This window comes from Macaca thibetana, chromosome 1 (assembly GCF_024542745.1).
Source record: "Macaca thibetana thibetana isolate TM-01 chromosome 1, ASM2454274v1, whole genome shotgun sequence".
Lineage (NCBI taxonomy): Eukaryota > Metazoa > Chordata > Mammalia > Primates > Cercopithecidae > Macaca > Macaca thibetana.
Window position 1 is genome coordinate 52,257,555 of NC_065578.1, and position 13,572 is coordinate 52,271,126.

The 13,572-nt window shown below is 40.0% G+C and overlaps 1 protein-coding gene across 4 annotated transcripts in view; it reads left to right on the forward strand.

Moving 5' to 3' along the window:
* Nucleotides 1-13,572, forward strand: part of SCP2 (sterol carrier protein 2) — a 124,115-nt gene that overhangs the window by 85,386 nt on the left and 25,157 nt on the right. For all 4 annotated transcript variants that reach the window (XM_050803132.1, XM_050803137.1, XM_050803140.1 and 1 more), the window contains one exon: nt 4,103-4,256. In XM_050803132.1, coding sequence (XP_050659089.1) covers nt 4,103-4,256 — 154 coding nt within the window. The remainder of the gene's footprint in view (nt 1-4,102; nt 4,257-13,572) is intronic.

The window sequence follows — 13,572 nt, forward strand, 5'->3', positions numbered from 1 at the left end:
CACCCAGGTGAAATAAACAGCCTTGTTACTCACACAAAGCCTGTTGGGTGGTCTCTTCACACAGATACATGCGACAAATTTTATATCTTTTGGAGAGAAAAACTGCTCTATTATAAATATACATTCTTCAGTCTATGCTGTGTCTATGAAAGCTTTTTGCTCTTTGAAACTCAACAAGCCTTTTCTTCTTCAAAAATTCAGGCTCTGATAGTAGAAAACCATGCTTTTTAATGTTGTTTTTGTTAAAGCATTTAGATATCTAATTTGAAACTAAAGCCGAATTATGACTTTATTGTACTTGGCCGTCTTGATAGTATAGGAAGGTTTATAGGTTCAAGGAGAAGGAAGAAAAGACCTCAGATAATAACTCATAATGTTATCCCCTATAGCTTTTCCATTCTGTGGCTATTCATAGCGCTTAGTGTCCTTATCTTTGTTAGCACTTTATATTTACATTACACTGTGAATCCTCTGTTATCTTTAACATTTGGTAGAGTGCTTGATACATGTTCGAATGGTTTATTTTTAGAAGCAACCAGATTATATACTCTTATCTATGTAACTGAGTCCTAGGTCAGTTACTTTCATGTAAAAAGGTTGACCAACATCTTATTAGGAAATGTTTGCAGCAAGATGATGGTTTGTAACCAGTTGGTTGGAAGTACAGGTGGCCTGGACTTGCATTTGGCATCTGAATTATGAACAGCCTGGTGGGACTCAGCCCTCAACCCATGGGATCTGACACTATCTCCAGGTAAATAGTGTTAGAATTGAAATGAATTACAGAATACCTCATTGGTGTCTGTAAAAGAATCGATTTGGTATTTGGGGGAACCCCTCACCTTCCCAACATCTGGTTACAGAAGTGTGCTGTGAGTATGCTGAGAGGAAAAACAGCTTGCTTTTTCTCTTTACATCTAGCTTATAATTTACATCACTGTTAGGGCTTAGAAAACCATACACCAGAGTAAAAGCCTCAGAAGCAAAAATTTTTCTCTGGCCTTCTCCTGGTCTCCTGTCTCTCAGTCCCATTCTCCCCACCAAGGCCAGCCGTAGAAACTGGAATCCCTCTTCCTCAAGGTAGATCTTGAAAGCCATAACCCCTTTTCCCCAAAGCCAGTCATAAAACCTAGAATACTACTATAACTTCCCTTCACCTTTCTGTGTAAAAATTGGCCATAAAGAAATTGTCTGACCTATCTTGTTTGACTGTAGGTCGTAAGACCCCAATTCCAGAAAGGGACCTGCCCCACACCCAGAAGAAAGGAATGCTGCTCACAGAGGCCATGAGGAATCTAGATGGACAGGCCTGGCTGGGTTTCCCTACTCAGTCTATTAGCATTAGATCATACACTTTTTGTCCAATCATATTTCTATACGGCTGTTCCATACTTCGTTGAACTTAAGCATAAAATGGACAATTTCCCCTGTATCTTTGGGTCTTTATTCTGAATGCTCCTATGTATACACGGTAAATAAATTTGTATACCCTTTCTCTAATTAATCTGACTTTTACAAGTTGATTTTTCAGGAAACCTTCAGAGGGCCAAGGAGAACTTGCTCCCTTTGCCCCTCTCTACCTATCTATCCATTCCCCGGTTATTTCACTTCTAGATTATCTAGATTTTCACTGTTATAACAATCTGATGAACAGATAGCTTTGTGTGTAAAACTTTCCCAACATTTGATTATTTCCATGGAATGGTTTTGAAGGCATTTTAAAGACTCTTCATAACTTTGTACGTTGCTTTCCAAAAAGGTTGTCCTGGTTTAAACTTTGACCAGTTCTGCATGGAGGTGACTATCTTGCCATAGTTTCCCCTGCATTGATTATTCCCATTTTTAAATATTCTTACCAATTTGATTGGTGTAAAATGGTATCTGTTTGATTTTTATCAATGGCGAGTTTGAGTATTTTCTCAAATAGTTGTAAATTGCATCTATTCTTTTGTGAAGACAACTAGCAGTGTATCTAAGACCAGTTTGAATATTTTTTGTCTTACATATTCATTTAGGCTTTTCATAAAAGCAGATTTCCAATAAAACTGATTGCCCCCAAATTTGGGTATAATAGAGTCATTTCAGTTTGGCCTTCCTCATTAATTTCTAAAATGTTCACAATTCAAAAAGCTATTACCAGGTGTGGAGCTACCTTTTTTTTTTCTCTCTCTCTCTTTTCTTTTTGAGACAGGGTCTCGCCCTATAATCTTGCCTTGCTGGAGTGCAGTGGCATGATTATAGCTCACTGCAGCCTTGACTTCCTGGGCTCAGGCCATCCTCCTTCCTCAGCCTCTTGAGTAGCTAGGGCTACAGATACGTGTCCCCATGCCTGGCTGATTTAAAAAATTTTTATTTTTAGGCTAGGGTGCGGTGGCTTACACCTGTAATCCCAGCACTTTGGGAGGCCAAGGTGGGCAGATCACAAGGTCAGGAGGTCAAGACCAGCCTGGCCAATATGGTGAAACCCCCTCTTTACTGAAAAATTAAAAAAAAAATTAGCCGGGAGTGGTGGCGTGCGCCTGGAGTCCCAGCTACTTGGGAGGCTGAGGCAGGAGAATCACTGGAACCTGGGAGGCGGAGGTTGCAGTGAGCTGAGATTGTGTCGCTGCACTCTAGCCTGGGTGACAGAGCAAGACTCCATCTCAATAAAATAAAATAAAATAAAATAAAATAAAATAAATTCATCTTTAGTGGAGATGAGGTCTTGCTATGTTGTCCACGCTGGGAGCTACCTATTTTAAAATAGTGTTTAAGATACTTGGTCTATAAATATATAGACACTGCTTAGAAATGAAAAGCAGCAGTTAAATTTCTTGGGGAAGTTGGAGTTTATACAGGAGATTGTCACAGGTACTCAGGAATTGGAAGTTGTGGCTGGTGATGTGCCTGGAAGAATAGGCACTGTAACTAGTAGACCTGCAGATCAGTCTATCCTGATAGAACATTCTTTTTTTTTTTTTTTTTTTGAGATAGAGTCTTGCTCTGTGGCCCAGGCTGGAGTGCAATGGTCTGATCTCGGCTCACCGCAAATTCCGCCTCCTGGGTTCACGCCATTCTCCTGCCTCAGCCTCCTATGTAGCTGGAATTAGAGGCACCTGCCACCAGGCCCGGCTACTTTTTTTTTTTTTTATTTTTAGTAGAGATAGGGTTTCACCATGTTAGCCAGGATGGTCTCGATCTCCTGACCTCGTGATCTGCCCGCCTCAGCCTCTCAAAGTGCTGGGATTACAGGCGTGAGCCCCCACGCCCGGCCCTGATAGAACATTCTTAACCCAGCTCTCCTTTAATAGCTGGTCCGATAGAAAGGCAAACAAATGTACATCTAGAATCCTGGGTTCTAACCTCACCTCTGGAATTAGCCTGCTTTGTAACCATTCACCTTTGTGTTTCTCAGTGTTTACATCAGTAAGTTCCTTTCAGCTCTAAACATCTTTGATTTTATTATTCAGGGGACAGAATGTTATCCTTGTGAATCCGGAACTTTTCTTGTGAGTAGCTGTGAATAGGTCTGGAAAACAACTCATTCTTTGTGTGTGTGTGTGTGTGTGTGTGTGTGTGTGTGTTTTTAGTAGAGACGGGGTTTCCCCGTGTTAGCCAGGATGGTCTCCATCTCCTGACCTCGTGATCCACCGCCTACCAAAGTGCTGGGATTACAGGCTTGAGCCACCGTGCCAGGCTTGTTGGGAACTACTTGGAGGAAAATAATAGGAAAAATTTCCCATACCAGCTAAACTTTTTAGGGAATGTGAACTTCCAAATCCTTGTTTATTTTCTTTTAATACATTAAAAATTGTAAAATTACATTTTTTTATGCCATTTTCCCTGGACTAGAGAATTGTAGATTCAGTGTTTTGTCTTTCAACATGCCAGAAAACGACAGGTTGAGTAAGTTGAAAGAGTGCAGGAAAGAAATTTAGAGAGAAAATAACTAGCTGCAAAACCCTTCAGTGTTTTAAGAGAAGTTACTATTTACACAAACGTTGTCTCGGCTTAATCAAATGCTTTAATTTAAAGTCACAAACATCCCTTTTCTGGCTTGAGAAAGCTGGTGGAAGCAGCTTTCTGATCCAACAGACTCAGTGCTCTGTGTTCGATTTGTTAGGTCTTGCTCAGTGTGCAGAACTCTGCTGGCAGCTGAGAGGGGAAGCCGGAAAGAGGCAAGTTCCTGGTGCAAAGGTGGCTCTGCAGCATAATTTAGGCCTTGGAGGAGCTGTGGTTGTAACACTCTACAAGATGGGTTTTCCGGAAGCCGCCAGGTGAGTGACATTCTGAGTTTTGTGTGTCAATTAATCCTTCTGACTTTTCACAGTTGATGATGTTTTACATGTAAAAATTTCTTATTTTATTGTTTTAGTATTTAAGGAAAAGTATCTCATTAGATTGTTTTAAGAACATGGCTTTAAAAGTGGCCATCAGGTTTTAAATTTAACAAACTTTAGGAGAATTCTGTTGAAAAAGGACCCAGGATAGTCACGAGAGTACTGAACCAGCCTAAGCTGGCTAGGTATGGATCTCGGCCCTCCCAACCTGAGTTATTTAGGCAGGTCCCTCATGGCCTTCCAGGCTTCTGAGGTGGTTTAGGGAGTCACTAAATGTGCTGATTGGATCTTTGCAAATTTGTATTTCCGAGTCCAGCTAATAAGCCCTCGTTGCTGCTAGAATTCTTTTTGTCTCTTGCTGACTTTCTTCGTCTCCTTCAACTGCCCATGCTTCTCAATTTGCAGGCACTTTCTTTCCCATCCCACTCAGGATCCCTCAACTCCCTTGCTCATCTCTCAGAGAAGTCCTCCTCCCCAGAGGAAAAAAGCACCCCTCATGTCAAAGGCTCAGCTTTCCTTGTTCCCTGCTTTTGTTTCCAGTCACTTTCTGTAACTTGGTTATCTTTCCATTGACTCCTTTCCCTCTGTCAGCATACATGTTCAGGTCTTCCCTTAGATCTCTTTTTTTTCCTTGCCTTAATTGTTGTTGTTCATGATGACCCTTTTATGTTGAGCCACCTTTATTTTTTCAAGCTGGAATACCTCACAGTCTAATTTTTTACCTCACCATTGAGGTCAGTGTCAGGTAAGGCCACCAGTATCTAAATGAAATTGAATAACCTTGTCTTTATTTTCCCTATTTACTCTCTTTAACCCTGCTGTAGCTTTTGACATTAATTGGCTCCCTTTTTTGAAATTCTTGGTAATTATTTAATCATTTATTCACACTTTTTGGTTTCTCCAACAAAGGATATGAGACACACCTCTTTTTTTTTTTTTATTATACTCTAAGTTGTAGGGTACATGTGCACAATGTGCAGGTTTGTTACATATGTATACATGGAGACACACTTCTTTTATTGAGTCTATTATATTCTTCTGTAAGCTCTTGGATCTCTTCTCTTGTCCTCTCCTCTTTCTCTGCCCAGAATACAATTTCTGTTGTAAGACTTATAATTTAAAGCCCGTCTCAAATACCATCTCTCTTTGAATATCCACAGCACTTTGTACGTTTTTGGGTACTATCTAGTTGGTTTGGTTGCACTATATCCAGTTTTTAATTCCCTTTATTATATGAAATCCTTGAGGCCTAAGACTGTGACTTACATCTCTTGTTCCTAGAATCTCTCATATGTTTATTAAATTGGAATAAAAGATATTGAATCTTAAGTTCTTATGGGTTTTTTTTTTTTGAGACAGAGTCAACGTACTCTTTTTCAAAATGCTGTAGAAGCTCAGAGGAAGAAATTATTATGAAGAAAGTAAATTTGAGCTGAGATGACTAGGATTGCCCAGCAGAAGTACAGGAGAAGGGCATTCCAAGTCTGTACATAGGTACAGAAATTTGAAAATACAAGGAGGTTTGACAAGGGGTTGTGCTGTGTGGGTACAGAGTAGATTATTTTGTGTGTGTCTGGGTAGAGGGACAAAGTGGGATTATGGTTTTGAAATGATTCAAATTACACATTTTTTGCAGCATGAAGTGATGTTGTATCCTTCTAGGTGCATTATATCTGGAGGTGCATGAGGTTGTTTAACCCATATTGGTGGTGTTAGCTTTATTCACTTAATGTGGCATCTACCATGTTTTCCTCTGAAAAGTTGCTGTTCTTTTCTTTGTAGTTAATGAGAATTTGCAGCAAGATGCTTTGAGATGATACCATTTTTTCTTTACTTTTTACCTGGCATTATTCTGTAAGGAAGAACTTTCCGTTGTCTTCCATTTCAAAATTTATTCATGTATTTATATATACATACATACAAACTCATGAATTCTTATTGTATTCACTGGGTTATAGTAAAGTGGTATCAATTATTTTGATTTTCAAAATGCCCCTGATTTGGCCAGTGGGAACCTGATCAAGTTGATTCGTTTTTCCCTATGATTCCTTTTAGTAGTTCCTTACTTTCTAGCACAAGAAGAGATTCCAGGCTCATCTTGTGCTTTCCAGCCTCAGCCCTAGGATCAGTCATTTCTCTGAGTCCTGGTTCCTTTCAGTAGAGAATGGTATATGGAAACCACAAATGGCTGTTAGCTGTGTGCTTGTTATTATTACTTCTAGGCCTTTTCAGCAAGCGCAGTAGCACACACAAGCATTACTTTAGTTTTGTTTTAAAATAGATATTTAAGGAATGCACATAATAATCTTAATGTGATGTATATCTGTTTCCATACTCATGTAGTCACCAGTTTGTTAGCAGTTAGAATGAGGAATTTATAAAACTAGTTAAATGTCACTTGTATGTGACAACTTTTTAAATTTTATAGACTAGAGTTACCAGAGACAGATTTTTTTTTTTTTTTTTGAGATGGAGTCTCCCTCTGTCATCCAGGCTGGAGTGCAGTGGCACAGTCTCGGCTCACTGCAACCTCCGCCTCCTGGGTTCATGCGATTCTTGTGCCTCAGCCTCCTGAGTAGCTGAGATTACAGGCGTGTGCTACCATGCCTGGCTAACTTTTTTATTTTTAGTAGAGACAGAGTTTTGCCATGTTGTCCAGGCTGGTCTCAAACTCCTGAACTCAAGTGATCCACCTGCCTCGGCCTCCCAAAGTGCTGGGATTGCAGATGTGAGCCACTGCGCCGTGCCATCAGAGACAGTTTTGATCAGTGGGAAGAGCACCTTATCAACTTTTTGATCACACTACTGGCTTTGAGCATATTAATTTAGCCTTTTCCTTATTTAGAAAATACTGAAAATACGTACTTTAGGGATCAGAAAATATCAAATTAAAAATATCTGCCACACATTGTAGTTGCTCAATAAACTGTTGGTTTTTTATTTCCCAATGCATTTTCCTTTCTTCTTTCCTATTTCTCTAGTCGTGTCACTGGTTAAAGGTCAAAAATGGTTCTATCTTAGTTTAATTTAATTTAATTTTATAGAGACAGAGTTTCACTGTGTTGCCTAGGTTGGTCTCAAATTCCTGGAGTCAAGCAGTCTGCCCACCTTGGCCTCCCATAGTGCTGGGGTTACAGATGTGAGCCACTGTGCCCAGCCTGAAAATGGTTTTATTTATTAATTACAAATATTACCTAGGGGTTTAGGAAAAAATGAACTTAAATTTTTAGTACAGAATGGGGAACATATCCAACTCATTGAAGCCCACAGCTTGGCCAAAGAGGATCTTATCATATCTCCCACCATACCTCTATGAGGTTTCTTTGTTTGTCTTCCAGCTCTCAACTCTGTGGGCTGTATTTCTATGTGTGATGGAACCATGTGCCTGCTCTGAGGTCATGGGGAGTAGCTGATTACAAATGAACCTGATATTCCCTGAAACTTATGTGTACTGTACAACCATCTCCAATCAGAACAAACTGATTACTGGTTAAATTTTAGTTTTAGAGATGAAGGTTTGATTACAGTGCAGGACTTTATAATCTTCCCAAACACTAAGAATAACAGCAACCACTGTTTTTTTTAGATAGAGTCTCACTCTGTCATCCAGGCTGGATTGCAGTGATGTTATCATGGGTCACTGCAGCCTCTACCTCCCCAGGGTCAGATAATCTTCCCACCTCAACCTCCTGAGTAGTTGGGACCACAGGCACACACTGTCATGCCCAGCTAATTTTGGTATTTTTTTTTGTAGAGGTAGGGTTTTGCCATGTTGCTCAGGTTGGTCTTGAACTCTTGGGCTCAAGTGATCCACCTGGCTTGGCCTCCCAAAGTGCTGAGATAACAGGCGTGAGCCACCATGCCTGGCCGTCAACCTTTTTTTTTTTTTTTTTTTTTTTTTGAGACGGAGACTTGCTGTGTCGCCCAGGCTAGTGTGCAGTGGTGCGATCTTGGCTCACTGCAGCCTTTGCCTCCTGGGTTCAAGCAATTCTCTTGCCTCAGCCTCTTGAGTAGCTGGGACTACAGGCACGCACCACTAGGCCTAGCTGGCTAATTTTTGTATTTTTAGTAGAGGTGGGGTTTCCCATGTTGGCCAGGCTGGTCTTGAACTCCTGACCTCAAGTGATCCTCCCACCTCGGCCTCCCAAAGTGCTGGGATTACAGGCATGAGCCACCGAGCTCGGCCTTTTTCTTTTCTTTTCTTTCTTTCTTTCTTTCTTTCTTTCTTTCTTTCTTTCTTTCTTTCTTTCTTTCTTTCTTTCTTTCTTTCTCTTTCTTTGTCTCTCTCTCTCTCTTTCTTTTCTTTTCCTTTCTTTCTTTTCTTTTCTTTTCTTTTCTTTTCTTTCTTTCTTTCTTCTTTCTTTTCTCTCTTTTTTTTTTTTGAGACAGAGTCTTGCCTTGTCACCCAGGCTGTAATGCAGTGGTATGATCTCATCTCACCACAACCTCTGCCTCCTGGTTTCAAGCGATTCTTGTGCCTCAGCCTCCCGAGTAGCTGGGACTACAGTTGTAGGCCACCAGGCCCAGCTAATTTTTGTATTTTTAGTAGAGACGGTATTTTGCCATTTTTTCCAGGCTGGTCTTGAACTCCTGGCCTGATGTGATCCACCTGCCTTGGACTTCCAAAGTGCTGGGGTTATAGACATAAGCCACCATGCCTGGCCTCATCAACCATTTAAAAAAAATTATTTCAAATAACTTTATTAAGACCTAATTCACATGCCCACAATTCACACATTTTAAGTGTCTGTTCAGTGGTTTTTAGCCTATCACAAAGTTGTGCAGTCATTACTGCAATTAATCTTAGAATGTTTTCATCACCTCAAGAGAAAGTGTGTACCCATTAGTAATTCCTCCTTGCAGTCTCTGGCAAACACTAACCTACTTTCTGTCCCTATGGATTTGCCTGTTATGGACATTGTATGTAAATGAAATCATACATTATATGGCCTTTGGTGACTACCTTCTTTCATTTAGCATAATGTTGTCAAGATTCATCCATGTTGTGGCATATATCAGTACTTGATTCCTTTATATGGCTGAAGGTTCCAATTTCTCCACATTCTGTCATTACGTCTTGTTATCTTTTTAATTTTAGCCATCCTAGTGGTTGTGAGGTGGTATTTCATTGTGCTTTGCATTTCCCTGATGGCTATTGATGATCAGTATCTTTTCATGTTTATTGGCTATCTGCGTATCTTCTTTGGAGAAAAGCCTTTTCAGATCCTTTGGCATTTGAAAATTGGAGTCTTTGTATTTTAATTATTGAGTTGTAAGAGTTCTTTCACAATCACTTTTTGAGGGCCTGGTGTGTGCCAGGACCACACTAGGTGTTTCACATGTACTTCTTTCTTTAATCCTCATAAAAATCCCACACATTAGGTATTCCTGTTTATAGATGAGATTGATGATCAGAGTTAAAATAACTTATCTAAGGAGAGAGAGCCTTGAGTGGTAGGAATCAAGGTTCTAGCTGAGTGCAGTGCTTCTGTTCTCCTGGCTACTCTGTGCTCTCAGTCTTTGACATTGTAGCAGAGCCTGTTTTAGGCCTTAGAATGAAAATTTTAAAGAATCATGGAGGGAATTCATATACTAAGTAAGATATTTGCTGGTTTTTATCTTCAGGTTTCCTTTCAATGTTTATATACTAGATTTATTCCAGGAAACATATATAAACCAAATAAAAAAAATAAAACCAATTGGAATTTAGTTTCTGATAAAAGAACTTTTTATGTAAAGAAATCATGAGGAACATCCATTTGTGAATGTGAATACTCTCTGAGTTTAATTTGATACATTCAGTTTTCTTAGGGCAGGGCACATATATAAATTTTAAGGAATGAGGTGTTTTCAGAAAATATTGATAAAACTTGATATATTAACTTTTATCTTAATCTGGATGAAAAGCTGGTTAATCACTAACTTCATGAACTTTTCAAAACAAGCAAGATAAAAGACACATCTGTGACCTTTGGGAACATGCACGACGTGGCAAGTTTGGAAAAGGGCACAATGATGATTAAAAGTGACTGAAAAATTGGACCAGTGAAATGAAATTGGCTTGTGGAGAACTAGTTGTGGCTACCTGATTTTAGGTTACATATTCAGACTTTTGACCAAGACAAAATAGTGTACCATAGATAATTCTGCTCTGAATGGAACAGGAAGGAATTAGGAGTTAGGCAAGGGAGAATTCAGTGTAACTTCAGTTCCATTCAGTTACTATTCACTAATGCCTACGATTTGCTGGGAACTGGCAATACAGAGATTTTTTTTTTTTTTTTTTTTTTTTTAAGAAAAAGTATGGTATCTGCTCTTAAGCTGTTGACATTTAGTAGGGTTTCACAGAATAGGAGTTTCCTGAATGGGCTGGGTCTCGAAGGGAGAAATGGAGTTTGCTAAGGTGGAGGCATTCTGGACCCAGGGTGCAGCAGTGGCAAAGGCATAGAGGTGTGAGGTGGCATTCTGTGCTCTGAGGACTGCACAGAATCTGCTTGCTAGAGCTAAGGTTCCATTCCTTGTTCATATATTATGATTCCTCTAGTAGGCTGTCTTTTCAATTTAGACTCTCCACACCCTCCCTTTCACCCTCACTCTCTGCTGATTACTTTGCCTTATGCTTTGTTGAGAAATAGAAACCATGAAACCCAAACTGCCTCAACTTCCATCCAAGACCTACGGACCCACTACACCTTACACCCATCTGATCCTCTTTCTTGGCTTGAGTCTCCTCGTCCTGTCACAGGCTACAAGATTTCTCTCCTTCCATCTCCTTGCTCCAGGTTCCTCACCATCATCAGGCATACCTGTTCTGATTTGTTCATCTTAGATGAAACCCAGCCTTTCTAAAAATCCTGATGTGCTACAGGATGGATGATCCTTGAGAACATTATGCCAAGTGATATGTCAGTCACAAAAAGACAAATACTATATTATTCCACTTAGAATCATAGTACCTAGAGTAGTCAAAATTATAGAGACAGAAAGTAGAACAGTGGTTGCCAGGGGTTGGAAGCAGGGGAAGGTGGGGAGTTACTCTTTAATGGGTAGAGTTTCAGTTTTGCAAGATGAAAAGAGTTATGGAGATGAAAGGTGGTGATGATTGCACAACATTATGACTGTATTTAATACTACTAAACTGAACACTTAAATATGGTTAGTATGGTAAATTTTATGTGTATTTTAACACAATAAAAAATTGGAAAATAAAATATGTTTTAAAAGTTACAGGACTCTCATATGCCCACATCCAGGAGGAAATGCTACATTTCTTTCTTTCTTTCTTTTTTTTTTGAGACAGAGTCTTGCTCTGTTGCCCAGGCTGGAGTGCAGTTGTCTCCTGGGTTCAAGCGAATGCTTATGCCTCAGACTCCTGAGTAGCTGGGATTACAGGCGCAAACCACAATGCCCAGCTAATTTTTGTATTTTTAGTAGAGACGGGGTTTCAATATGTTGGCCAGGCTGGTCTCGAGCTCTTGACCTCAGGTGATCCACCTACCTTGGCCTCCCAAAGTGCTGGAATTACAGGCGTGAGCTACCACGCCTGCCCAGAAATGCTACATTTCTTTAAGAGATTAGTCAAAATAAAGATTTCATCTTTATCCTTCCCCGCCAAAAAAAATACAAAAACAAAAAAACCCACAACTCTTGATACCACCACATTCCTTTCCAGAGACCACCTCATTTTACTGTTCCACTAAAACTAATGTCTCAAAAGAGCCACGCTGTGTCTATTTCCCTCTTCTGTTCACTCTTCAATTCACTATACAATCTGACTTCCACCCACTGAAGACTGCTTTTGTCAAGGTCATCTGTACTCTCCATGTGCCACATCTAGTGGGTACTTGACCTTCGGGCAGCATTTGACAGTTTGCCCCTCCTTCCTGAAATCTTGCTCCCGGCTCCTGTGACACCATTCTCTTCTGGTTTTCTTGTCGCATCACTGGCTGCTCTTTCCCTTCTGTCCCTGGCTTCTGAGTATTGGAGGTCTAAAGGGCATTGTCCAGGGCTCTCTTGTTTCTCTATAATTCTCTTACAGTCCCTGCCCAGGGATTTAAATGCTTTCACTATGCTGCTGATTACTCCATTTTATCTCTAGCTGGCCCTCTCCACGGAGCTCCAGACTCTCATATCCAATGGCTTTCTTGTTTTGTAAGATATTATACTTACTGTGCCTTAAACAGAACTTGGATCCCCTCTATTCCCACCACATTCCTCCTTGTCTTAGTAATGGCATTTCCATCACCAAGTTATTCAGGCCAAATGCCTGGGTAATCCTTGCCCTTTCCTCTTTATATCTCCCTCACCCCCACAGCAAGGCTTGTGGATTCTATTTCTATTTTGAATCTATCCCCACTCTCTATCTACTGGCAGACTGCCTCTGTAGTCCAGGCCACCATCACCTCCTATCTGGATTATTCCAACAGCCTCCTAACTAGTGCCCGCTCCTCTTGCTCCTCTCCATCCTCATTCATTCAGCACACTGTTGTAAGAATAATCACAAATCAAACAATTTCACTTCCTTGTTACCATTTCTGTGGATTTCCAAATTCCCTACTTTGGCCTACCTGCATCATCATTTGGCCTGCCTTGTTCTCCAATTTCATTTCATGTCACTCTCCCCACACCTACTGTATTGTAGAGACTCTGGTCTTACTTAACTTTCTTTTAACATACTCCTGTCTCCCTCAGGATCTTTGCAGTTTCCTCTTTGAATGGCTAGCTACTTTTCTTCCTTTAATAAGGTCTTAGAGGTCATTCCTTGACTGTCCTTCCTAAAGTAGGTTCCTTTTTTTTTAATTTAAAATTATTTTTTATTGATGCATAACTGATGTACATAGTGTCAGGGTACAAGTATAATTTAATACATTCATGTAATTTGTGAAGATCAAATCAGTATACTTGGGATATCCATCACCTTAAATATTTGTCTTGTCTTTATTTTAGAAACATTTGAATTATTCTCTTTTGAATTATTCTCTTTTTTGCTGTTTAGAAATATAAATGTATAGTAAACTATGGTCACCTTACTCCTCCGTTTCATAATACTTGGTACAGTTTGCAGTTATTTTGTGTTCACTTCTTTTTCTCCTCCACTGGAAGAATATAAACTCAGTGAGTGCAGAGACTGGGTCTGATCCGTTCACCGTCATATCCCCAGTGTTTTGAAATGTCTTGCTTGGCATGTAGCAAGAAGTCATTAAATATTTATGAAATGAGGCCAGGCACGGTGGCTTACATCTGTAATCTCAGC